Source organism: Ambystoma mexicanum, chromosome 3q (assembly GCF_040938575.1).
Source record: "Ambystoma mexicanum isolate Mex_15411 chromosome 3q, UKY_AmexF1_1, whole genome shotgun sequence".
NCBI lineage: Eukaryota > Metazoa > Chordata > Amphibia > Caudata > Ambystomatidae > Ambystoma > Ambystoma mexicanum.
In genome coordinates, this window is record NC_090926.1 from 451,921,905 (window position 1) to 451,946,520 (window position 24,616).

General features: G+C 46.5%; 1 protein-coding gene across 1 annotated transcript in view; it reads left to right on the forward strand.

The window, feature by feature from the left end:
• DIAPH1 (diaphanous related formin 1) overlaps positions 1–24,616 on the forward strand; it is a 1,645,861-nt gene that overhangs the window by 568,821 nt on the left and 1,052,424 nt on the right. Inside the window, exon 8 of the mRNA XM_069654133.1 lies at positions 14,501–14,640. Within this exon, the coding sequence (XP_069510234.1) occupies positions 14,501–14,640 (140 nt within the window). The remainder of the gene's footprint in view (positions 1–14,500; positions 14,641–24,616) is intronic.

The window sequence follows — 24,616 nt, forward strand, 5'->3', positions numbered from 1 at the left end:
TGGCAAGGATGCTATGTGTGAGGCCGTTCAGTCGGGTTTGGACTTGGCGGATTGTGTCAGCCGGTCCATGGCGGCGAGCACCGTAATGCGCAGGTTTGAGTGGTTGCGGAAGTCTGGATTCGGTCCTGATGTGCAGTCCCGGCTCCTCAACATGCCTTTTGACGGTGAACACCTTTTTGGCAGCAAGGCTGACGAGAGCCTTGAGAGGTTGCAGACCTCCAAAGCTGCAGTGAAATCGTTGGGTGCTGCAGTTCGCCAACCTCCGCCTTTTCGTCCTAGGGGACAGCAATGGAGGGGAGGTTCCTTTCGCTATTACTCGTCCTTCAGTAAAGCGAGAGGAACTAGCAGTCAAAGAGGCCATCGTAAGAGTGCCAGAGGTGGAAACAAAGGTACTCAAGGTGCAAAGGCCGCTCGGGCAATTGCCTCTTTGCCCTCAGGTAACGCTGCAGCTGCTACCACTCAGTCATGAGGCCAGGTCCCATGCTTCGCCGGTTGGGGGAAGGCTGGCGCAGCATCTTGTAGAGTGGCAAGCCATTACTTCGGATGTGTGGGTTCTGGACATCATAACCCACGGCTACTGTCTTCCTTTTCGGCAGAGGCCTCACGACAATCCACCAGGGAACCTCTTTGAAGAGTCCGGATCCGCTCCTTGCGCAGGAAATTCAAACCCTGCTGTAGAAAGGCGCCATAGAACTGGTGCCTGTAGCAGAGAGGAACAAGGGATGGTATTCCCCTTATTTTTTGATTTCAAAGAAAGACGGGGGATTGAGACCCATCATGGACTTGCGCGGTTTGAACAAACTCCTCAGGAAGGACAAGTTCAAGATGGTGACTCTTTCTCAAGTCCTCCAGGCCCTTCAACTTCAGGACTGTTGGTGTCTCTCGACCTCAAGGATGCTTACTTCCATGTGCCGATCCATCCCAAGCACAAGAAGTACCTGAGGTTCGCGGTTGGTGACTCGCACTTTCAGTTTCGGGTCCTGCCGTTCGGATTGACCTCCGCCCCGAGGGTTTTCACCAAGCTCATGGTGGTGGTGGCAGCGCATCTCAGGAAAGGGGGGGGATTCACTTTTACCCCTACCTGGACGATTGGTTGATCAGGGGGAGCTCTCCTGAGCAAGTCCTGGATCATCTGTCCGTTACCTGCCACTCCCTTCACAGGCTGGGCTTCTCCCTCAATTTAAAGAAGTCCCATTTGACACCAACGCAGCGGCTCCAGTACATCGGAGCAGTGCTCGACACGTCCCTGGGGCAGTGTTTTCCTCCTCAGGGTAGGGCTCTTCACATTCAGCAGATGGTCCACAATTTTCAGTTTGCCCAGAATCTCCCAGCGTCCGAGTTCTTGGGACTGCTCGGCCTCATGGCATCCTGCATTCTTCTGGTGCCAGAGGCTTGTCTGCGGATGAGGTCTTTGCAGTGGGCACTCAAGCTCCAGTGGTCTCAGTCCTCCGGCAGGCTGTCGGACCCTGTTCAGGTACCGCCCTCGGTAGCCCGGGACCTTCTGTGGTGGGCCGTCGAGGGCAATCTGATGAAGGGGGCCCCATTTTGGCTACCCTGGCCGGAGGTGACGATCGTGACGGACGAATCCCTCACGGGATGGGGAGCTCATGCCAACGGGTTCAGTCAGCAGTCGTTGGTCTCTGTCGCAGTCCAGACTCTATATCAATCTGTTGGAGCTGAGGGCCGTCGGGCTAGCCCTGAAGGCTTTTCTGCTGACTGTGCGCGGAAAGAGTGTCCTGATTCTGATGGACAACACAGTGGCCATGCACTACCTCAACAAAAAGGGGGGGCAGAGTCACTTCCGCTGTGCAGGGAGGCGATGCAGCTCGAGTTCTGGGCCATCCAGCAGGAGGTTTTGATCTCGGCAGTTCATCTGGCCGGAGATGACAACGAGACGGCGGACGCTCTGAGCAGGCAGAGCACCATCTCTCACGAGTGGGAGCTGGCTCAGGAGATTCTCCTGGAGATCTTCGCCCTTTGGGGGACCCCTCAAGTGGATCTCTTCGCCTCCAGTGTCAACCGGAAGTGCTAAAGGTTTTGCTCGCGGGAATTTCCTCCAAAAGGAGCCTTAGGAGACGCGTTCGTGGTGGAGTGGTCATTCCCAATGCTGTATGCATTTCCTCCAGTCCCTGTCATCCCGCAAGTGTTCCGGAGGTTACAGAGGTTTGGTTCCCGGATGATCCTCGTTGCTCCGGCGTGGGCTCGGAGGATGCGGTATCCGGACCTTCTAGACTTTGTCCATCTGCCCTCCACGTCGTCTTCCCTACCGAGACGATCTGCTCTCACGGGAGGAGGGTCAGGTTCTCCATCCAGAGGTCAGATCCCTCAATCTTCACGCTTGGCTTCTGAAAGGTTGAGGTATAAGGATTGGGACCTCCCTGAAGACGTGATGGAGGTGTTGCTCTCGGCCAGGCGGCCGGCAACAAAGTCTCTGTACCGTTGCCGTTGGAGAAAGTTCTGCGACTGGTGCACAGTTCAGAATGTGGATCCTTTTGAATGCGACATTCCCATGGTTTTGTCTTTTTTGCTTTCTTTGGCCCACAGGGGCTTGCAAGTGGGGACCATTAAAGGTTACCTGGCGGCGCTGTCCATATTTAAGCGCTCGTCTGAAGAGTGTTCCTATTTTAAGATTCCTTTAATTTCGCAGTTTTTGAAAGGGCTCACTAATGTGTTCCCTCCGTCACCTTTTTTGGTGCCAGGTTGGGATTTGAACCTTGTTCTTAAGTTTCTTATGGGTGCTCCGTTTGAGCCTTTACATTCTTGCCCTTTGAGGCTGTTGACTCTGAAAACTGTGTTTGTTTTTGGTTGCGGTTACTTCCGCTCGCAGAGTGAGTGAGTGAGTTACAGGCACTTTCAGTTAAGCCACCCTTCACTGTGTTTCACAAGGACCAGGTTGTTCTTAGGGTTCGTCCTTCTTTTCTTCCGAAGGTGGTTTCGGATTTTCATTTGAGCCAGAAGGTTGTTCTTCCGGCGTTCTATCCTCCTCCACATCCTGGTAAGGAAGATGAGAGGCTCCATAGGCTTGATCCTCGGAGAGCGTTGAACTTTTATATTTCGCGCATGTCCCGGGTCAGAGTGGACGATCAACTTTTCATTGGTTACGCTGGGAAGCGTTTGGGACAAGCTGTGACGAAACAGACTGTCTCGTTGGATTATTTTAGCTATCTCCGAGTGTTACCGCTTGGCGGGTAAGGACCCTCCGGCTGGCTTGCGGGCCCATTCTACCAGAGGAGTGGCTGCGTCTACTGCCCTGCAGAGGGGAGTTCCTGTTCGTCACATCTGTGATGCAGCCACCTGGGCTTCAGTAGATACTTTTGTACGTCACTATTCCCTTGATTCCATCAGAGGGCAAGATCTGGCCTTTGGCAAGGCCGTTCTCTATTCCGCAATTTGATTGGGCATGCTAAATTTGTATTCTTAATTCTTTCCCACCTCCTTGCTTGGTACTGCTTTGGGAGTCTGTCATAGATATGGAATACGTCGGAGGACCCAATCCCCTCGAAGAACAAGTTACTTTCTTACCTGGTAACGTTCTTTCGATGGGATGGTCCGACGACGTATTCCATATCGCTCCCTCCCTGCCTTCAGCGCTGCAGATTTTCTTTTGCGATTGCAGCTTGCGTCCCGCAAGGCCTTGTGTGTCTGACTGGCAGAAAACTGGTGGCACACGTTCTGGGAAAAAACTATAACTGAGGCTCTGGGCGTCGTGCGTCCTACTTATCACATCGGGTGACGTTGGCCGTCGGAGGAGGTCCTCGGGGACGGCGCATCGACGTCATGGACGCAGACGCCAAAGATTTTCCGAAGAAGCACAGCTGTGGACATTACCTGTCATAGATATGTAATACGTCGTCGGACCATCCCATCGAAAGAACGTTACCAGGTAAGAAAGTAACTTGTTCTTCTCTCCCATGTGTCCCCATCTCTGGTGAGCCCACTTGGCCAAACCCTCAAAAATCGCGCTACTGAGACTCTGCGTCCACAGAGGAAATCGTCTGCAACAGAATTTAACCAACATTCCAATGAGTCAGTAGTACAGTGCACATTCACATGATGCACTGTTACTTCACTTTGTGATAGCATTTTCCAGATATCTTGCCACAGTTCCTTTCCCCACAACTCTTTGGAATGAATTTTCAACCCATTTGTTTGCCGTGTCGGCAGCTACACAGCTAGCCTATTGGCCACTGAACATGAATCTGTGTACAAATGACATTGACCAGGTGTTCCTTGTTTTAAAGCTTGATATACTGCATAATGTTCTGCAACTGACTGGTCTCCCCTTTACCTGATGTTGTTGTTTGAATCTTTTTTTGTCTAGGGATTCTGACACAGCTTTCCAGTAGTGCTTAGTTCCTTTGTACCAAGCAGAGCCATCAGTAAACCAGGCATGTTCTGTTTGCTCAACTTTCAGATCCCCATAAGGTATTCCCCATTTCACTGGAGACCCATGTACTTCTGTAACTTCCTGTGGTATGTAGTCTACGGGTGGTATATTGGCCACTTGCTCATGTAATTTCGCAACCCCACCCTTTCCTGATTTTGCTCTGTCTTGGATATACCATTTCCACTTGATTGTACTGGCTTCCTGAGTATATCATATCCCGTGTGTTTTAGAGAGCTCAACACCCACTGCATAATCGGTATTTCGGGCCTGACCAGTACATCATGACCCACTGTCAGTTTTTCCGTATCAATACGTGCCCAATAACACAGCACCAATTTCTTCTCAAATGGACGAAGTGTTTGTGCTGGCGACTTGCCACAACGGGACGCGGTGCCTGGGATCCATCACTTTGATTCACTACATCTAATAAGCTTTTGAGACTTCACAGCTTGAGTTTTGGGATATAGCTCTTCGGCCAGCGATGCACAGAACAAAATGTCAATAGAGGGAAATTTGACGTGATAATCAGAGTGAACACACAAATGAATGCAGTGGCACATTTGAAAACTGAAGCACCAACATTTAGGAATACCAATGCCAAGAATCAGTTGCCTTGTGGAACACCTAGTGTCGAAACACGTGTCGGCTGTGATCAAGAATACCAATAAATGGTTCCGCAATAATAGACTTTTTGGAAAGAGGTGTTAAGGGGGATACCTCCTAGTGCTGACACTGCAGTATACCTCACAACAAGAGGTTGAAGGTTATAGCACATCCAGTTACGGTTTTACCCCCACACATTCTCGCTTCTCAAATGGAGTGTACTTATCAGCCTTGGGTAATTTGCGACTCCAAAATCCCAAAGGATTTTTTTTCTTGCTTTTTGCCATAGGCTCCAGTTAGCATCATTTTCTTGTATGGATACAATTACTTTATTTTTTGCTTGTTAGGCGCTTATACAATAAAAATATACTGTTTCAAAGTGCCCGCAGGGAGGGAGGGAGTGTGGGAAATATATTACAATACAATATTTAAGAGCAGAGGGGTAAGAAGAAGGGGGGGCAAATCTACTATGCCTTGTGAGTTTTCAGGACTTGCAAGTGCAGAAAGGAAGAGGGGGTAAGTGCAGGGGAGTCTGTGTGTGAGCCATGGATGAAGTGCTAGAATGTTGAGTGCTACCTGGCCTGGGCCGCGGGAGGTGTAAGTGTGAGTATCCAGAGTGGAGGGTGTGTTGATGCAATGTGCCATGGAAAGACAGCAGCTGGCAAGAATTGGTGTGGGAGATCAAGACCCCAAAGATGCATAAAGGCCAAGGAAACCGATTCAGGAACTGTGAGATTAGCAGAGGAGGGAAGGAGGAGGAAAAGAAGACAGTCTTAAGGAGCTTCCAGAATTTGAGAAGATCGTGCTCAAGGTGCAGGGGGAGGGGGAAGCTATTCCAAAGGAGTTATCCTGCAGAGGAAAGTGAGCGACCCCCCTGCCCTCTGCTTAGCAAAATGCTTTACACACAGTTGTTGCCAGAGGAGTGAAGTGGTCTAGAGGGAGACTATTTAGTGAGATAAACTTGAAGATAGTGTGGTCCCAGGCCCAGACAGCCGTGTGGATGATGCAGAGGGATTTGAATTTAATCCGTGCAGCAACCGCCAGTGAAGACGTTTTAGTGCAGGAGAGATGTGGTCTCTGGGCTTAAGGTCCAGGCCAAACATCCGTCTTGCTGCCATTTTCTGGATAAGCTGGGGCAATCACAGAGTGGAAGAAGGAAAGTTCAGGAGGTGGATGTTACAGTAGTCAAGCCTAGAGAGAACAGGGCTTGAGTCACATTGAGCCTCTGAGGGAAAGTGAGAAAATGTAGAATTCCTTTGAGAAGGAAGAGCTGATAGTTGGACTTCTTGGCAATGTCCTCTGAGTGTGAGGGAGGAAGGAAAGAGAGGAGTCGAAGAGGACTCAAGGTTTCTGGTTTCAGTTGAAGGCGCAGGGGGAGTGCCCAAGGAGAAAGGCCAGAGTGAAGGAAAGGAGGGAGCAGGGGTCCCAATGGGAAGGATTCTCAGTTTTACAGGCGTTGAGTTAGAGATCATTGTAGGCACACCAGGACTGGATGGCAGCTAGGCAGTCAGGGATGATGCATGGTGCAAGAGGTCAGCAGGGAGTCTGAAGAAGCTGTGTGTCATCTGCGTAACACTGGATGTTGGAGGAAAAAGAGGAGATGAGGTCCCCAAGGAGAGCAAGGTAGATGTTATAGAGCCAGGGGAGAGTATAGAGCCCTGAGGCACACCACAGGTGGAGATGGAAGTAGGAGAGAAGGGGCCCAGGATGACTTGGGAACAGCAGTTAGTGAGAAAAGAGGACAGCTTATGCAGTGCCCGCTCTGAGATACCAAGTGTATCGTGGAGCCTTTATGTGAGGACGGAATGGTTAACTGTGTCAAATACAGATGAGAGGTCGAGAACTTAAGGACCGCTGGGGAGTTGGAGTCCAGAGATGCACGCAGTTCTTCATGGGTGTTCAGAAGAGAAGTTTCTGTGCCTCTGGATGCTTGGAATCCAGTTTGAACTTGTTGGATGGCTCCAGGACCAGTGTGAGAGTTACGTTGGGGCAAAGCCAGCTTCTCAAGTAGCTTCCCCAGGAAGCGGGTGATGGAGATAGGGCGATAGCTGGCAGGGCAGTTAGGGGTCGGAGGATGTTTTTTTCAGAAGTGGGCGCACAAGTGAGTGCTTAACGGAGGAGGGGAAAGATCCAGTGATAAAGGAGTGATAGCAGAAATCCGCAAGAACAGAGGCAAGAGAACCAATATTACCCTTGGTGGTCCTGGATGAGCAAGGGGAGACCTGTTTAGACAAGTCCTTCATGGAGCGGACAACTCTCGTAACATGCGAGAAGGAGGAAAGAGGAAGGAGGGGTGAGGGGGAGTGTGGTGGTGGGGCAAGAATGTGAAGAGTGTTGGTGATGGAAAGATGGCGTTTGCTGAGGGCAGAATCAGGTGGAGTCAGACGTGGGGGGGTGAAGATGGAGGGGAAGCCAGCCTTCGTCACTCGTTTCATTGGGTGGGTGTTAGTGAACAAGGTTGGTGTGCCTTTTGGGGCGGTGACAGGGGGCGAATGGGACCCAGATGAGGATTGAGTGGTCTGACCTGGAGAGAGGTTTGACTGTCAGATCTACTTCATGACTTTAAAGACCACAAATTGAGCGCATGCTTCACTGTGTCTTTTGCCAAATCAAATGCTCTTTGCTGCTTCTCGCCCCACTCAAATTCGTATTTCTTTTGCGTCACTTTGTAAAGGGGTGCCAAAATTTGCTCTAAATATGGTATATGCTGTCTCCAAAATCCAAACAGCCCTATAAACTATTGAGCTTGTTTCTTGTTCACTTGATTGGTAGATTAGAGTATCTTTTGTCTGGCTTTAGCACCATCTTTCGGTGGCCATTATGCCACTGAATGTCCCAAAATATTAGTCTCAGCTGACTCTTGAATTTTGTTATGGTTCATTTCTCAGCCTTCCTTCTCCAACCTGTCAATGATGGCTTCCAATTGATTTTGCATATTTCGCTCATCCTTGCCCTGGATCAGAATATCATCAATGTAATGTGTGATTTGTATGTCAGGCTTACATGGTATTTTATCTAAATGTTCTGCTACCAGCCGGTGACAGAGGGTTGGGCTATTAAGTACCCCATAGGCAATCTTGTGAAGGTGTACTGACGCTCACCCCAGGAAAAGGTAAATGCTCCTAGGACTGTTCGGCAATTTCCATGGATAAAAAGGCATTTGCCAAATCTAACAGTGTATCAGGTTCCCTTGAACTTCTGTATGTTCTCAATCAAGGTGACAATATCTGGGACTGCAGGAACCAAAAGGGGAGTGTATTTGTTCAATTCTCAATATTCCACAGTCATTCTCCAGCTACCATCCCCCCTTTTCACAGGCCAGACCGGATTATTCCAAGCAGTAATGACTGGGTGTAATACTCCTGCCTCCTTTACGTATTCTGTAATGGTGACTGAAATGTCCTTATGACCCCCGGGAATTCAGTATTGCTCCATAGCAACACGCTTCTTGGCCAAAGGTACATGCACTGTAGGGATTTTGAATTTGTCTACAATAACTGGTGTACATGTTAATGCATTTACTCCAAACTGATTAGTTTTACCTCCCTTTCCTAAATTCAACACTTCCAAAATGTCAAAACCAATTATATACTCTGGTATCGGGACAAGCAACAGTTGATGTTTGTTATTTCAAATGGCCTATTTTCATTTCCACTCCTGTCTGTACTGCTGGCTTTTCCTTTCCCCCAGCCCATTAATGGTAAAGTGTCGACTTTTAAATCTTGAAGGATTTCCATGAATCAATGAGGACTCTGCCCCGGTATCTATCAAAGCTCAGACCTCATGTGTGTTTCCAGGCTTCCAAAATATCTTAACATTAACATGAGGTCGTCTGCCAACTTTTATTTGAGCTGAAATCGGCTGGATTTGGCCATAATCCTAGTGAAATTTGGAATGCGTGTATCCACACTCAGCCTCTAACATTGCACTCACTGTTTTTCCTAACTCAGCATATGTTGGCTAGTACTGTGAAGGGATCCCCATAGACCCCTCTCCTGGCTACTCCTCAGGAGGCAGTGAAGGTGAAGTGTCCCTTTTCGGTTTGGTCACAACCTGTCTCTTAACTTGTTTATAGTGTTCCTTCTCAGCTAGTCCTCTTTTTGTTCAACTCATACATTTCCCTGGTTTCAATACCATCAATCTCCTCCTGTGGCACACTATCTTTCAACAATGCCCAAAACATGTCCTTTCTTGACACTCTGGAGTCTCTATCTTCTCACTGCACCCCTCTCTCTTGCAGTCTGTCCTCACCTTTGTCCCATTCACCCATATTTGACAATTGCCGAATAGCATCTACTACTACATCAGTTGGCTTCCCAGTCATGCCCACTAACAGTCATAATGGCACTCTTATATGCGGGCGAGGCAATTCTTTTGACCATATTTCTGGTTTACACTGACAGTGGCACCACCTCCAAATGTACCGGTTCATCTGCATGAACTGTTTCCTTCAACACCTACAGAGCTGGCTAGAATCGAACAGCGAGGAGCAATCATAACACTCACAAAGCGTGTTAGAACAGCACAGGGAGCGCCCCACATAAACCCTGCCGGGCGTAGTCCTTCTGCCCAAACCGATGAAATTGGGAGGATTGGCGAGTGCCACACTCGGATAGAATTCTGGACTTCTGTTAACCTTCATACAAACCGACTAACAAAAAACTCAACATCTCTGCAGACTTCTCACTCAAAAATCTCACACAACCATCTCTCGCACAACTACCCGCACGCACTTCACAACACCGCAACAACACATAAACACCAACAGCACACAAGGTCTGACATCGATCCAATACTCGCAACGAAGCTCAGCACCCGGTGTATACCGAGTTGAAGCTGCAAACAGAACACCACTCCTCTCACTATCCTACTCCCGCTTCACCTACTAACCCATCCCACCTTCTCATTTGCAGATCCGCCAGAGCGCCTGGGGACCAACTCCGTTGGTGACGGTGCGCGGTACAAATATCTTTAACATTTAACATAGCATCATACATACGCACCATCAATGTGCGTAAAGGCTCCCCTGACTTCTGCCTCAGAGGAGTAATAATCTCACCAACCTCCTGTTGTGTGTAATCTTAGTGTGGTCAAATCCCCAAAAATCCAAAACACCGGCCCCTCCCCCCGGATTATGGGGATGGGGTTCAGCCCTGCTCTTAGTTACTGGCTTAGCAGCTATAGCCTTTTCATCATTTGTTTTATTCAGATTCTATTCTCACCTTTGGGCTACACTCTGAATCTGTTGAATTCCAATTATCACCATCCCATTTATCAGGATCCCAATCTGGCCCCGCAGGTGGATCACAGCAACTTTCCTTTTGTTGACACTGCCATAGCGCTTTGTATATTTAGATCGATCAACTCTAACAGCCAACCTTTCAGCAACTTCCTGATATTTCTGTGCTTTATCATGCCATATTTTCAATTGTAATTGCTGCATCAGTGAAATGTGCTTCTCAGCAGCTAACTCCTTTTCTAAGCGCCAAACATTCTTGCTTAATTCAACATTTCTCTCGTGCATTTTTCTATATGCATTTAAAATAATCCACCCATGTCTCCCAAGTGTGGAAATTTCTTTTCCTCTTTACACATGGACCTGCCGCAAACAAGACATTACCTCAGCAGGCCCAGCTATGCCCAAACCTTCCTCCCATGGCTCGCACAGCCTAGCACTGCATGCCCACTTTGCCAATTTACCATATGGGCCCTTTGCCCAGCCAGGAATAACAACACTAAGGCTATCTCTGCCTGCGTAAGACACCTTTTCTCTCTTCTTAAACAGGGTATTGATACAATAATTTTCAATGATCTGTGCTCAATAACTTATTTACCGCAGCCTGAACGCAGTCATGCAAAGCGCGCACACCCAACGCCAATTAACAAAACCAGGCTCTCTCTTCAAAGAAAGAGGAAAAAAAAAACTTGCACCATAAATGTTGCCTTTAAACATACAAGCACAGATTTCAAGATGCCTGGAACATTACATCACAGGGCAACCCTAATGCTCTCAACACATAGGTTTTGCTTCTCATTAGTGCAGGGTCATCTTTTTTTCAGAGCTCTACTAGGAAGTTCTGGGGGAGATCTTCGCCTCCTGGGGAGCTCTTCAAGTGGACTTTTTTTGCTTTCAGTGTGAACAGAAAATGTGAGGAGTTCTGCTCCAGGGAATGTGTTCATGCGGCTACCCTGGGGGCTTGCTGGTTGTTAAAAGCAATGTTGAGCGCCTTAGAGTTTATGGCGATCCCTTTCGTTCCACTGGTTGTCAGACTGTGGACTTTCGTGTCCACGTTGATTTGAATCACTCCTGACGTGGTACCCAGAGTTTTCTGGACATGTCCATCTGCCCTCCCAGGAAGTTTGTTTTTGCGGTTTGGGATTTGAATTAGGTTTTGTCTTTACTTATGGGAGCTCTGTTTGAGCCCATGGATTAATGATATTTAAGACTGCTCACCCTTATGGGGATTTTCCTGGAGGTCATCCGTTACGTGAGACTGGTGAGTAAGCGCTAGGCTCTCTGTTAGGCCTCCATACTTGGTGTTGTCTAATGAGAAGCTTACTTTGAGAATGAGGCTGTCCTTACTGCCCAGTGTCTCTCTCATAATATCCAACCTTGTTTTTCGTTTCATTCCTCTGACAAAGAGAAGTTCCATTAGCCAGACTCTATTGCGGGCCATCCACTTCTAGGTTTCTTGTATCAGGAAAGATAACTATCTCTCAGTGGGTTGTGCTGGTTCCTGTGCTGGTAGTGCTCTTACTAAACAGACCCTCTCCAGATGCATCATTCTGTGCATGCTCTGAATATTAAGATCTGGCTGTGAAGGATGTGTCTGATGGTCTCAGGGCTCATTCCATTAGGTGCCTGGCTGCCACCTATGCCCTGAGATGCCTCACTTGGACATTTCTCAACCAAGTTCAAGGGCTTTACTGAACACGTTTGCCAAACATTATTTCATGAATTCGCTGTTGGGGCAGGGCGATTGCTTTGGCCAAGTGGCTGTTAAGTAATTTCTGGTGTAGATGGTGACTTTCTTACGATGCACCCACCTTCAGATATTTAGACTGCTATGGGAGTCTACCTAAGATGAGGCATCTGTGGGAGGAAGGAATCCATTACAACAACAAATTACTTGTTCTTTCTGATGGATTAGTCCTTCCGTCCACAGATTCCTCATTGCCCTAAAAACTTGAACCTCTTGGCAGATGGCGTGTACACCTCATCTGCTCTGCTGCCCCTTGGCTACTGAGGGCTAGGCAAAAAGGTGGCACTGAGGTCATGGGCCACGGCAACTAGATATATACTGACATCTGGGTATGCAAAGATGCTGAGCTGAGCAGACACTGATCCATGCTGCTCTTCCCAGTGGCAACAATGTCTGCTGCTGGATATGGAATATTTAAGTTGATGGAACTCTAGGATGAAGAAATAATCAATCAAATAGAACGATGGTCCTCTGGAAGACAATCAGTATGTACTGAAATATACTTATGGGAATGGAAGGCAGCCTTTACTTCATATCCTCATCACAACAGGGCAAATTGGATTCTAGTTGTCTGGCAAACTTTAAAGATAGTTGTCTTAAAGTGTTTACTGGGTTAAATCTGTGCAGCCAGGACCTTGTGATGAATCCGAATCGGGTAAAAAGAAACTATAGGAGTAAGACTTGTTTGAAACTTGTGACAGCAGGGGTTGCTGTAAGTTATTTTATGACTTGGGTCTAGAAAATAGGAGGGAGGTATGGCTCTATACCTCGTTATGCAAGTAAATGTCCAGATTGTTGCTATCTAAGGACCTTTTATGAGAATTGGATTCAATTGGATACACAAAAGAAAATCCTGTTCTTGAGAAAGCTTAGTGAGGATTGTAACGGCAGATTTTATAATGTGGATATTGAATCTTTGAAGCACATTTTTATTCAATGTCAGGCTCTTCAACCCACCAGGCTGTTAATGTTTTCCAGATCTGTACATGATGAGGTTTGGTTTATCAAGGATGAATTCTGGTATGCGATCTTTAGTGGGAACAATACAGCATTGTTGATTCTGGTAGTGAATGTGTTAGCAAAGTTTTTAGATGAAACCGACATCTTTATATGTGTGTAATTTATGATAATTTTGGTATATTGTTATTTGAAGCTCTATTTAATTGACTGTTTTACTGTGAATAATGCTTTTATAATGTATTTTGTGAGTGTTTTGTATAAGATGTTAAACCAATATCATTAAAAAAAAAATCAAAGATCATTACCAATTGGCAAATAAATGTGTTATTTTGATGTAAATGTAAAGTGTTAAGTGTCCCACTTGGACCAATGTTGTGATTATATAAAATAGTGTTTACTTACATTGTAGTAGTATACTGTACTTATTTAAATGTTCTTCATATATTAAGTATGTTTTTGAATCTTACTTTTGTAGACAATGTATTACTTCACAACCATTGTTTGTGGTCTGTATCTTACACTGTACCTTACACCATTCTCCTCCACTTCTAATTCTATTCTTTACTGCTCAGTCAGCTTACAAGTAGAAATTTGGTCTCATTTGGTAGAATCCTTACATGTTCACGAAGGTTGCGCTTTCAGGACCCTATGCCAATAGTGACTCTGAAAAAACATATGATGGATGTGGACAGATCTTTATAAAATTTGGATGCAGGTAGGGTGGTCCGGTTCTATCTTGAGCATCCTCCAGATTTACTCATCAGAACATCTGTTACTTACATGGGTCCCCTCCAGCTACAAAGCTTATATAGCATCCTTTGCTCAATGTATAGTCTTACCGGTTAAAAAATGGTTTCCCTCTTAGTGATGCATGACAATCTGGTAAGGCAGGCGTCATCAGTGGCCTTCCTTAGCCCTGTTGCCCTCAAAGAAATTTACGAGGCATAACATTTTCACATATCATGCCTTCTTAAAGCACTACTCCCCAAACGAGTGTTCTTATGCAAACCTTTTGGAGGAACAGTAGGTCATTAGTCTTCCGAGTTCCTGATTTTTTTAACATGTGCACATCACTCTCCTTTTGTTAAGGGTGCTGTGCGATTTCTTCATCGTGTAGAGGTTGGGGCATAGAAATAACCTAGTTATACAATATTCTGAATAACCCTCGTCCATATTCTCCTTTACTCTTTACTGCCTTCTTTATGTACATTAGTCACGCTGATAAAAAGGGCTGATGGTTTGTCCCAGGAATGTGCATAAGAAAGGTCCAAGGTCACGATAGTGCCTATGCATGATCTCCCGCACATTTCTTTGAGGATGCAGTGCAACATGCCACAGTCGATGCCACAGTCCTGTGTGCTACGCAGGGTTATCCTCTTCATGCTATGGAGCAAAGAAGATTATTGACCAGCAGTACACTAGTCACTCACGTGAGTAACTTGCACATTTCTTCACTTTAGTGTAACCTAGTTTTGCACAATTCAGGTTGTATGTTAAGTTGTGGCCAGGCGTCGAGTTAAGGCGAGGCACAGTAAACGCCTCTTCACATATCCCCCTTTTCTTTTAGTTTGGAATAAAGACAATGTTGGACACAGAGGATGGAATTCTGCTGTTGGCAAAAGCGGTTGACCCCAATTTCCCTCATATGATGATAGATGCCCTAAAGTTATTGTCGGCCCTCTGCATTCTGCCGCAGCCTGAGGATATGTAAGTATGCACTATAATGTTTGTTGTTTGCATCACCTCTTGTATTTGTCATAAGTAGTTTGTGCCTGCTGTCTTGCTTCACTATTGTTTTTCTCCTTACATCTCACTAAGCACATAGTTGTCATCAGTTTGTAAGGTATTCATAATTGCCGTAATTGAACTTCCAAGTGGCACAGTGCACATGTTTCAACACTTCACATTCACTATTTAAAGAAACCAAATCTGATGTTTGTTTTCTGACTTTACTAATGCTTGTTTCTCCATCTTTAATTCTATTCTGGCCCTGTGAACCTCAATCATTCATTGAAATACAATGTGCATACAAGTATCGCCTTTGACAGCTCCACTTCCTCTTACATATGGTAAAACATTTTTTGTGTAGAGTGAGTCAAGGTAGAAAACATTATCAACAGCATTATGGTAAAATCAAAAATGTATCTTAGGCTTTTGATCCTGCTCTTTCTCATTCACATTCTACTGTCCGTATCCAGTACACACAGATTATCTCATAGGTAATATTCCTCTTGGTAAAGGTCATCAAGCTAATAATTGCTGCTACTGTGCTATAACAATATTGAATCATTAACAGTGTAAATTGTCTGCCTGGTCTGTACATCTCATGTGATCTTGAAAACTGATTTAGAACTGACCAACATAGTAAGTTTAAGGTGTAGACCGGGGGCCAAATCTGACCCTCTTGGCCCCCACAAGACTCAACACAAAGGCAGAGAAAAACGACAGATGTGCCTCACCCTTAGGCCCATCACCTCTATCCTCGATGTATCGGAAGTGTGAGAAGTGTTATTTCTCAGACAACCGTTCAGACGGCATCGAAATTACACCGACCGAGCAAGTCGACTAACTGCAAAACCAGACATTATTGACATCATAACTAACATCCCGACGTAGCTGCATTATAGATAAAGTAAATATTCATCCATTGATGAGGTTACATGAACATGCACTAGTTTATTGCATATAGGCATGAAGCACAGGCTTATGACCCACGTTGGTAGAGAACAGATACATGTACATATCTGTGCAAGGCATACATTCGTTTTTGAAAGTTGATTTAACAGAGTTTTCTCATTACAAATGTTTTTCATTAGCAAACAGACCCATTTGATTAGCAATTTTGTACTAATATTGTTAGTCACTGGATGTTATTTGTACCCAAGACAAGAAATGAGCAACAATACAGAATTTTTGCTGAAATAAGAGATTTGTGAGAGGAGCCAGGACTTTCTTTGAACTTCAGCTAGACCTGCAGGTCTGGTAACTTAGTTTACCTGTTCAACCTAAGAGAAATGCACTCGTCCCATGGCAATGGAGGACAACAGATTTATAATGCGATTTCTGTAAAATGGTGCATGCCACTACAAACCCACTTTGTTTGGCACACTGCTGCCACCACACAGTGAAACTTTTATTTGACATTGACTGCAAACAAATTAGATGTTAAATAAAAGTTTCCAACATATCTTGTAAATGCTACTTGCCCTCCATTAAATCTACTCGACTGAGTGGGCAAAATGAATTTGCGAGCTATAGGTGAGTGTCTGTAAAATGTAAAAGGTTAGCTGCATGAATAGACCAAAATAAATAGATATGATAAAAAAGACTCTGAAAAACAGTTTGGCCAGCTGTCTCCTGCAGATGGAATATATAATACAATCGTAAAGCAAAGCGAGCTCTACAGGCTAACTACGTTGTTTGGTATTGCAGTAGATCTACAGATTGGATGGCACTATTGATTACTACTTTGCATAAGCATGTAGGTCACTTTGTGTATTTATTATGTAAGAGGAAAGAAAGAGACTAAGCAGAGTGGATTGCTTAGCAGGCAGAGAACTGGACAAACTAGGTGGAATATTGTAGTTTGTGGTCATCTCACTTTCAGGGTACCTTTTTTGTAAAGTATTTTATTGTTATTTGCATACATTATCAATTGCAGATTGTAATCATCTTATTCATAGCATATTGCCTTTTTCTGCTTCTAACAGTTAGCAAATTAACAATAAAAACAACGAGTAACAGAGTTTGTCTTCTGGCTGAGTTGTGTTGTGATTCTTCTTTTCGTGGGTGGAGGGATGTAGGGAATCTTGGGTTCTGATCTGGGGAGGACCAGTGGAGGGTGCGTTCATTGTCTGTTTTGTAGCATCACGTTCCCGTTGGGTGGAGTGTGTGGAGTCAGGGGGGTTTGTGGTCCGCCGAGAAGTGCATGTCCCTTATCAGTGCCTTGCATGATTTGAGTGTGTCATTTGTGTCCCCCTCTCCTCCCGTGGATCCTTCGTGCCAGGCTCTGGTTTCTGCTTCTGTCCACCTCCATCTCCTTAATCAAAATTTCATACCTGGGGCCCCCTGGTGATTTCCCCGACATTGCAATGGTTCCTTTTGCAAGGATGCAAGACATGTCCATTAATTTCACTATGTGCTTGTACTTGCTTATTCTGGGGTGTGTGCCTAACAGGCACTCCTTCGGAGTCCATTCGTATCTGTCTATCCCCGCCCTCTTGCAGGTTTGTTTTATTTTGGCCCAGAAGCCCATTGCCCTGATGCAGGACCAGAACATGTGGCTCATGTCAGCGTTGTCGTTCCCACACCAGGGGCATTTCGAGGTAGCATCCTTGTTGAAGCTGGATACTCTGTGGGTTCATGTAGGTCCTGTATAGGACATTTAGTTGTATTTGCCTGAACCTAGCGTTTCTGGACACCTCCGTGGGGTAAAGTAGGGCCTTTTCCCACTCTCCTTCTGTCACTGTAGCTTCCAGTTCTTTCTCCCACCTTTCCTTCAGCATTGTGCTGCGTGGATTTGGCCTGTCTATCAACCGGCTGTATAGTCGGGCTACTGGTTTCCAGCTGTCTGTGAGGTTGTGGATTTCTTGTAGCAAGGGGTCTGGTGTTGGTTCCTCGGGTCACCTGTTCCATTTCTTCTTCGCGGTGTGCTTCATTTGTTGGTACCCCAAGAATTGTCCCTTAGGCAGCCCCTCCAGTGCTTGAAATGATTCAAAGTCCCTGAAGGTCCCTTCATTAAACATGTCCCCCCAGGTGTAGATCCCTACCCTTTCCCAGCTCCTCCTTGAGGGTAGGTCATTGAGAGTTCTGCATGCATCTGCCAGTATGGGGTTATTGGGCGAGTATGGGTGGCGTAGTTGAAGCATTGAGCTAGTCTTGGACCATATTTGCTTGCCAAGTTTTGCAATCATGGAGATACCTTGTGGTTCAATCAGTGGGCTACATAGTACTTCCTTGGGGAATAACAGAGATGTTAACTGTTTCAATAAGTCCGTTTCAGGTGTTGATTCATCTGGCAGCCATTTTGTCACATGGCTGAGTTGTCGCCAAGTAATACTTCTGGAGGTCAGGGACTTGTATCCCTCCTTTTTTGTATGGTAGCGTGAGGATGAGTAGGGATAGCTTGTGCCTGGACAGTCCCCATAAGAATTCCTTGAGCAGTGCCTTCAGCCTCCTGAAGAAGGGCGGTCGGATGTAGTAGCAAATGTTTATGAAGTAGTACAGGAATCTCGGGAGGATTATCATTTTGGTGATGGCTGCTCTACCCATCATCGAGAGTGGGAGCTTGGACCAGAATTTTATAGATTGGCGTAGCCCTCTCATTACTGTCTCCGTATTGCAGTCGTGGGTAAGCTCTGGTGTATGTTTAATATTGACCCCAAGATATCGGAACATTGCAGGTTGCCACTTGATTCCCACCTCAGGCAGATCTGCTTCTCTTGACTCTGAGTCTGGCTAGTGGAATGCGCAGGATTTCTGTCTGCTGAAACATATTCCAGAATAGCGTGCATAGTTGTCTAGTATGTCCAGTACAACATTGGCGTTTGTTTGTGGGTCTTTTAGGTATAGGAGGACGTCGTCGGTCTACAGTGATATTATGCAGTATTCATTGCCAACCTTTATCCCTGTGTCGAAGAACTGCTTTCTGATGTAAATAGCTATCGGTTCTAGCCCCAGGATGTACAACATCGGTGAGAGTGGGCATCTCTGCCTGGTGCCCCTCTGTATCGCCCAGGGCTTTGACACCGTGCCCCCAGTCTTCACACTAGCCACATGTGCATTGTATATTACCTTGATCCACCTCACAAAGCTCTCACCGAAGCCGAACTCTCTCAGGACTTCGATTAGCCACTCCCAAACCCTGGCCCTCAAGAAGTGCTCAGGACGGTTTGTTGTGTCCGCTTCCTGGGTGTATTAGTGGGGGTTGGGAGTTCTTGCACGTTAAGGTGGCTGGATTTGCACTTCTTGAGGCCCAGTGTTTGGTCAGTGTTGCGCTTTGTAGAGCTTGCGCGCCGGTTCCGGCTGCTCTATGCAGGCCGCTTCCAATATATGGGCATGGTCCTTGGCGGCGGTGGCCTTTTGGGTGATGCTTTAGTTTTAATTGCCCCCAGGGGGGTTTTGTTTCCCCTGTTCGGGGCCAGCGTGGTATAAGTGAGGATGTCCCAGTTTTACTTGTTTGGGTGCCCCTTATGTCCCCCCAGCGCCGCGGCTCATCTCAATCTTGCCGGGGTCTACGCTGTGATTTGCACTGACCTCTATGTGGTGTCTCAGTGTCCCGACTCTTCTCGCCTCGGTGTTGGAGATGGTCGTACCTTCGCAAGGACGGGCTCCCTGCAGTCTCTCTGCCTGTTGCTGTGCTCGCCGCGTTCTGATATCTGGGGCGGCTCATTCGTATCTCCCCTGCGGGATGAGGCTCCGGGAGCTGCCGCTGTCGATCGGCATCCAGTCTTTCCACCTACGCCAGGATGTGGGGCAGTCGTGGCTCAGCTCAAGCTCGCCGGGGTGCCCCGCGGCAACTCGCGCTGGCCTCTTCTCAATGTCGCGGGGTCTCCTCTTCTTCCGCTTTGGTGCTGGAGGTGGACGTGCCTCCCTGGGTGCAGGCTTGATGCTGTCTCTCCGGCTACAGCTAGGCTCTTTGTTCCGGTGTCTTGGGCGGTTTAATCAGTTCTCAGCTGTAGGATGAAGCTTCGGCTGCTGCCTTCCGGCGTCACTCCTTTCTGCAGAAGCTCATGTGTGGTGAAGTCCTGTCGGCCGCCATCTTGTTTCCATCCCCGGGCAAGGGGGATGGGGGGGAGTTTGGATCGGATGGGATTGCTAGTCTTTCCCCAGTCTGATTTTTATGGAGGTTGTTGCGCCGTGTCGGGCGTCGTTTCCACTCCCCCTGCGGCTTTTTTGTTAAGTAAATGGTGCCCTCTTGAACACCATATCAGGATCTGGATATGGCGCCACGTCCGGAGCTCTTCGTCTCTGCCACCTCACACCATGAGCACCAGGCCACGCCTCACTTTCAGGGTACCTTGTATAAAGCAAGAGGATGATACTATAGAATGTCAAGGAGTATGGGTTCGATCATGGGTTGAGCACCAGTTGCAAGATGCATGCAACCTAAAGGTTACAGAACTAGGTTTGCCATCGAAAGCATTTGATCATTTGATCATGTGATAATGTACATTTTCAAAAGTTCACTAACCAACATGATGCAGCTTCCCCAACAAAATGAAATATAGTTGACATAATGAAATTCAGATACAGTAACCTAAACTTTACTGTAAAGCATGGATCGGTGCAAGGTTTTCCAGTTGCAATACTGTAATTATGTATTATTTAACAACTTACATTTTAGGAATGGAATTGCAGGACTGTCTTTAAAAGATATAAAATTGACACCTACTTGTCTTTGCCAAACAGGATATAAAAAGCTTAATAAAAGTATCATCCCGATTACTTCTCGTGTGCAATTATTTGAAAAATAATTCTTCCACTCAGTCTGGTAGCTGTCCAGGGTTGCAGGGAGGAGAGGACCCATTCTGCTCAATCCAAATTCACCTTTCACATTGGGATATAGTTTGTTGCAAGGGCCAATGGTCTCTCTGCATCCCTGCAACTTTGTAGATTGATACTAGTAGAGGTGGTCCCAGGAGGAGCCACTAGATATGGCTATCCAATTGTAGAACTAACCCATACATCTTCTATATGTAGCCTACCCAAACTGACCAATGTAAATGTGTGATTGGTTTCTGGGATGGAACCTGAGTTTGTGATGTCACACCAAGATAAAACCGGGTGACATATGCTTAGAAGACGAGAGCTCCGGCAGATACTTCTTTTTCTGATGTGATCCCTGTCATTTTGTTTGCTAATAAGACAGTAACTTTGTCCCATGGCTGAGTCTTCCGTTCTTGTGGCGGGGAGTCTTTGACGGGCCCAAGTGTTCTCTGCTGATAATTGGGGTGACTGCTAGAGAGCCCCGACCACACCTATACCAAGGTGTTCACACTGAGGGGATTTTGCGTTTTAGACTAACCTACAAAGCAGAGCATGAGCAGTTAATAAACTCAAACTTTGTTATTCTGTAAAAAAAACGTGGAACAATTGTTGATACTAAGTTGCTACTAGGTTGCTATCTACTTACTATTTGATACTTGTAGACAGCATTTTCATTTGAGATGCCCAATGAATAAATACATTTTTTTTTAAATGTCATTGTTTGTTGGTGAAACAAGTGACTAGCAAATCCACATACGGAGAGAGAAATAAACATTAACAATATCCACATGTAAGCTGTGTCCCAATCCTCACAAAGGAAACATTGGCAACAGTCCGTTATAGTTCAATATCAAAGAATCTCAACAATTCAGAGACAAAAGTAAAATGAACATTATGGTTTTAATGAGCCTAAAATGGATGGTGAGGAGGGTAAAATAAGTAGGACTCAGCATAACGCATAACTCTGCAATCGTCTCAGCTAGAGACTGGCCTCCTTAAATTAAATCTTTCCCACTGGCATATTCCTCCTCCATGGTCTTTCAGTACCAGTCCCACCCTCCACATTCGACTGGCCCACCGTCTGGTCACTGCGCTAAAAGGATAACACAGAAAATTAGATCACACCTCATCTTGGATGCTCTCCAGGAAGGGCTCATACAAAGGCAAACCTCTCCCCTTTACGGTTTACTGGACGTCACAGAGAAGCCTTCACTCCCAAGACAATCAGTATTCTTTTTTACTTCTAGCAGTATTCTTTCTGTACTTGGTCCTTACACAGAGTGGGAGACGGAAGAACGCGTCAAGCGCTTTTCTAAGCAGCAAGCTGGAGGCCGTTCTTTCCTTGGCTGGCTCCCTCCTCTGGAACAGCCTCCCACTCCCTCTCTGTCTTGAGCCATATCTCCTCAAATTCCAGAGGCGCCTTAACTTTCCTCTTCACCTCCTCCTTCCTCCCTCCCCCTCCCCTACTAAAACCCTCAGTTGCTGAGATTGGTGGTCTTGGCCCCGTATGTGTCCTCCTGGGTCATAGCCGTCTTACCAATCACCTGCAACCCCTCCTGCTCTAGCACTTGCCTTTGGGCACCCACTTTTCTGTGTTCCCTCTCAGGACTGCACTTTGTATTGGCAGATCACCATTCTTTCTATGCAACCCCTGCCTAGCACTTTGCCAGTATCCGGTTACTTACACCATTGGCACTTTGGCCCTCTAGGGAATCTGCTCTGCACTTACACCATGACCCCCTACCCTTTTTTACCCCTCCCCCCTCTCTCTCTGTACTTGCACGATCCGAATGCTTCACAAGGCCTAGTAGGGCCACCTTTCCCCTTTTCATTATTGTATTCTACTGCCTTTGTCTCATGTTCCCTCCTTTTGCCCTGTGGGTGCTTTGAAATACAATGGGCCTCATTATAACCCTGGTGGTATCTGTGCCTGTAAAACAGGCACAGCTGCCGCCGGAGTTGCATTTTTTCCGGCACCCGTCAATGAGGAATTACCGGGTAATTTTGACTTTGCCGGACCCAGTAATTTCTGCATTGCCGGGTGCCAGTGCCTGTCATTCCCCATTCCCATTTGAGCCCCATCGACGGTCCCGGCAATCAGACATGCTGCGCTTGCGGGTGCCGCTCTGCCTGCCAGGCGCCCGCGAGCACAGCTCGTAGTATGGCGGTCCGGGAACTACGGTACCGGCATGTTCACCAGTATCGTAGGTCACGGACCGCCCTGCTTATAATGAGGCCCAATGTCTTGCTGTATAAGCACCTTACAAATGCACAATAAAATAAATACAAATAAAATAAGTCTTTCATTATCAGTGAGTGCGAGTTTTGATTTTCCATCTACTTCCTCCAATTTGATCACAATCGAGTTGGCTGCTTTCTCAATGACATTTGTTTTGTGCTTCGCATCCACATTAAAGGCATTGAGTGATTTGAGCAACACCTGCTCTCCTTTTTTGTAGTTGACATACTTGGACTGATCTGCCATCAGTTGATCTGCCTGCCCCCTCTTTGAAGTTGACCCTTTGGTTTTTCAGACCTCTTCTTTACTGTTGTTCGTCTCTGGTCAGACATTAGGCTTATTCTGGGTGGCTCCTAGGGATTACACAAATAATGAATTGTGGTAAGCCAGACTCCGGAGACGGTCAAGAGGTCATGTTTGCAACTTAGGGTTTTTATTAAAAGAATGAACACCTGTCCAGTCTCTACTTCTATGATGATTCTGTGCCTTCGCTATAGAAAATATGGTGCTCGTCAGGATGTCTTTCAACAGATAAACAGTCCTCTTTTTAAACCCTAATCTATTTATGGTCTCTCTCTACCACTATTACATAAGGTTAACAAACTTGAACCAGAAAGGTCTATAAGGGCCTTTTGCCTATTCTTGGCAGTGGTGGTTGGTCTTTGACCCCCTTCCCAATGTCTCTCGGGATTCTCTCGGGCCATGTGCCTGATTGCTTAGTTCAAAGTGTTTTTGTTCTAGTCCCCCTTTTCCCGCTGATGCTTGCTCACCACAAACATGTCTCTAGCTCTTGGACGACTGCTTGGTGTTGCAGTTCAATGTTTCAGTATTTTTTTTTGTCACTTCAGATGAGTGTTTCATCCCTCGTGTTCGCCTTTATATTTTTTGGTCCTGGACAGTCTCTCTCAGCCTTGCTTAGGGTTGCTCCTTCTTCTCCCTGCCTGGGAGGCTTGGAATTTGCATCCTGCCTTGGGGTCCTGCTTCTCACACCCAGTTTGGTGCAGTCTTGCCTTTCACCTTTTCTGGCGATAGTGTGTAACGTGTCCCTTCTTGGATGTTCAGGTTTCTCGCTCCTTATTGGCTTGTCTGTTATTTCGTCCCAGTCCTGAGACTGGGGCGCATCTCTCCTGCTTTTTGGGCTTCTCTCCTCTACTTCTGCAGCACCACAGCGGCTATGCACTGTACTGGTCTGCTCGTCTGTCTTCCTGCTTTGTGTTCGGGTCTACTTCAGCAAGACCCACGGAGAACGCCCTCAGTGATTTGCTGGTGTCCTCAGCTCTTCGCCATCCCTCGTCAGTGGACAAGATTTGAAACTCCTGCTCTGGTTGGTTTCCACACCTGCTCCCTCTCCCAGCTGGGCTCGACCAAGCCTTCAGTTTTTCTTCTCTTCTTATACATTGACAATCCGTCAGGGAATGACTGGCAACAAAGTCATGTGTTGTTCATGATGGATTTGTCTTCATGTATCCTTGGAGCCACCACGTACCAGTAGTAGCATGGTTAGTAATCTTCATGTCTCCTATGCTCTTCTTTGTCCTGGTACTTTCTATTGGGGCTGTTTCGCCTACACTACAGAAATACATGGGTCTACTGTGAGGTTGACCAACTGGCTATACCCTAGGTGATCATCCTTATCCACAAAGGGGGGGGTCCTTCCCCATGAGGTTCTCCCGTATTGTACCACCTCTAGGTTGACTATTGGATAGCAGCTGCACCTCCCTAGCCTCACGGGAAAGGGCTCACCCTGGGGAGCCCTTTCCCGTGAGGAGAAGTGATATTACCGGGGAGAAGTGATATTACCTCACTGGGGAGAAGTGATATTACCTTGCAAATTGTCACACCTAGTCCTGTGATATTTGTGGAACTTTGTGAAACCCCGAATATTGAGACTCCTACCCAGGAAAAGGCAGTCATTCTTCTGGGTTGGGATAAGAACTCTTCTGTTAGCTTAGTGAT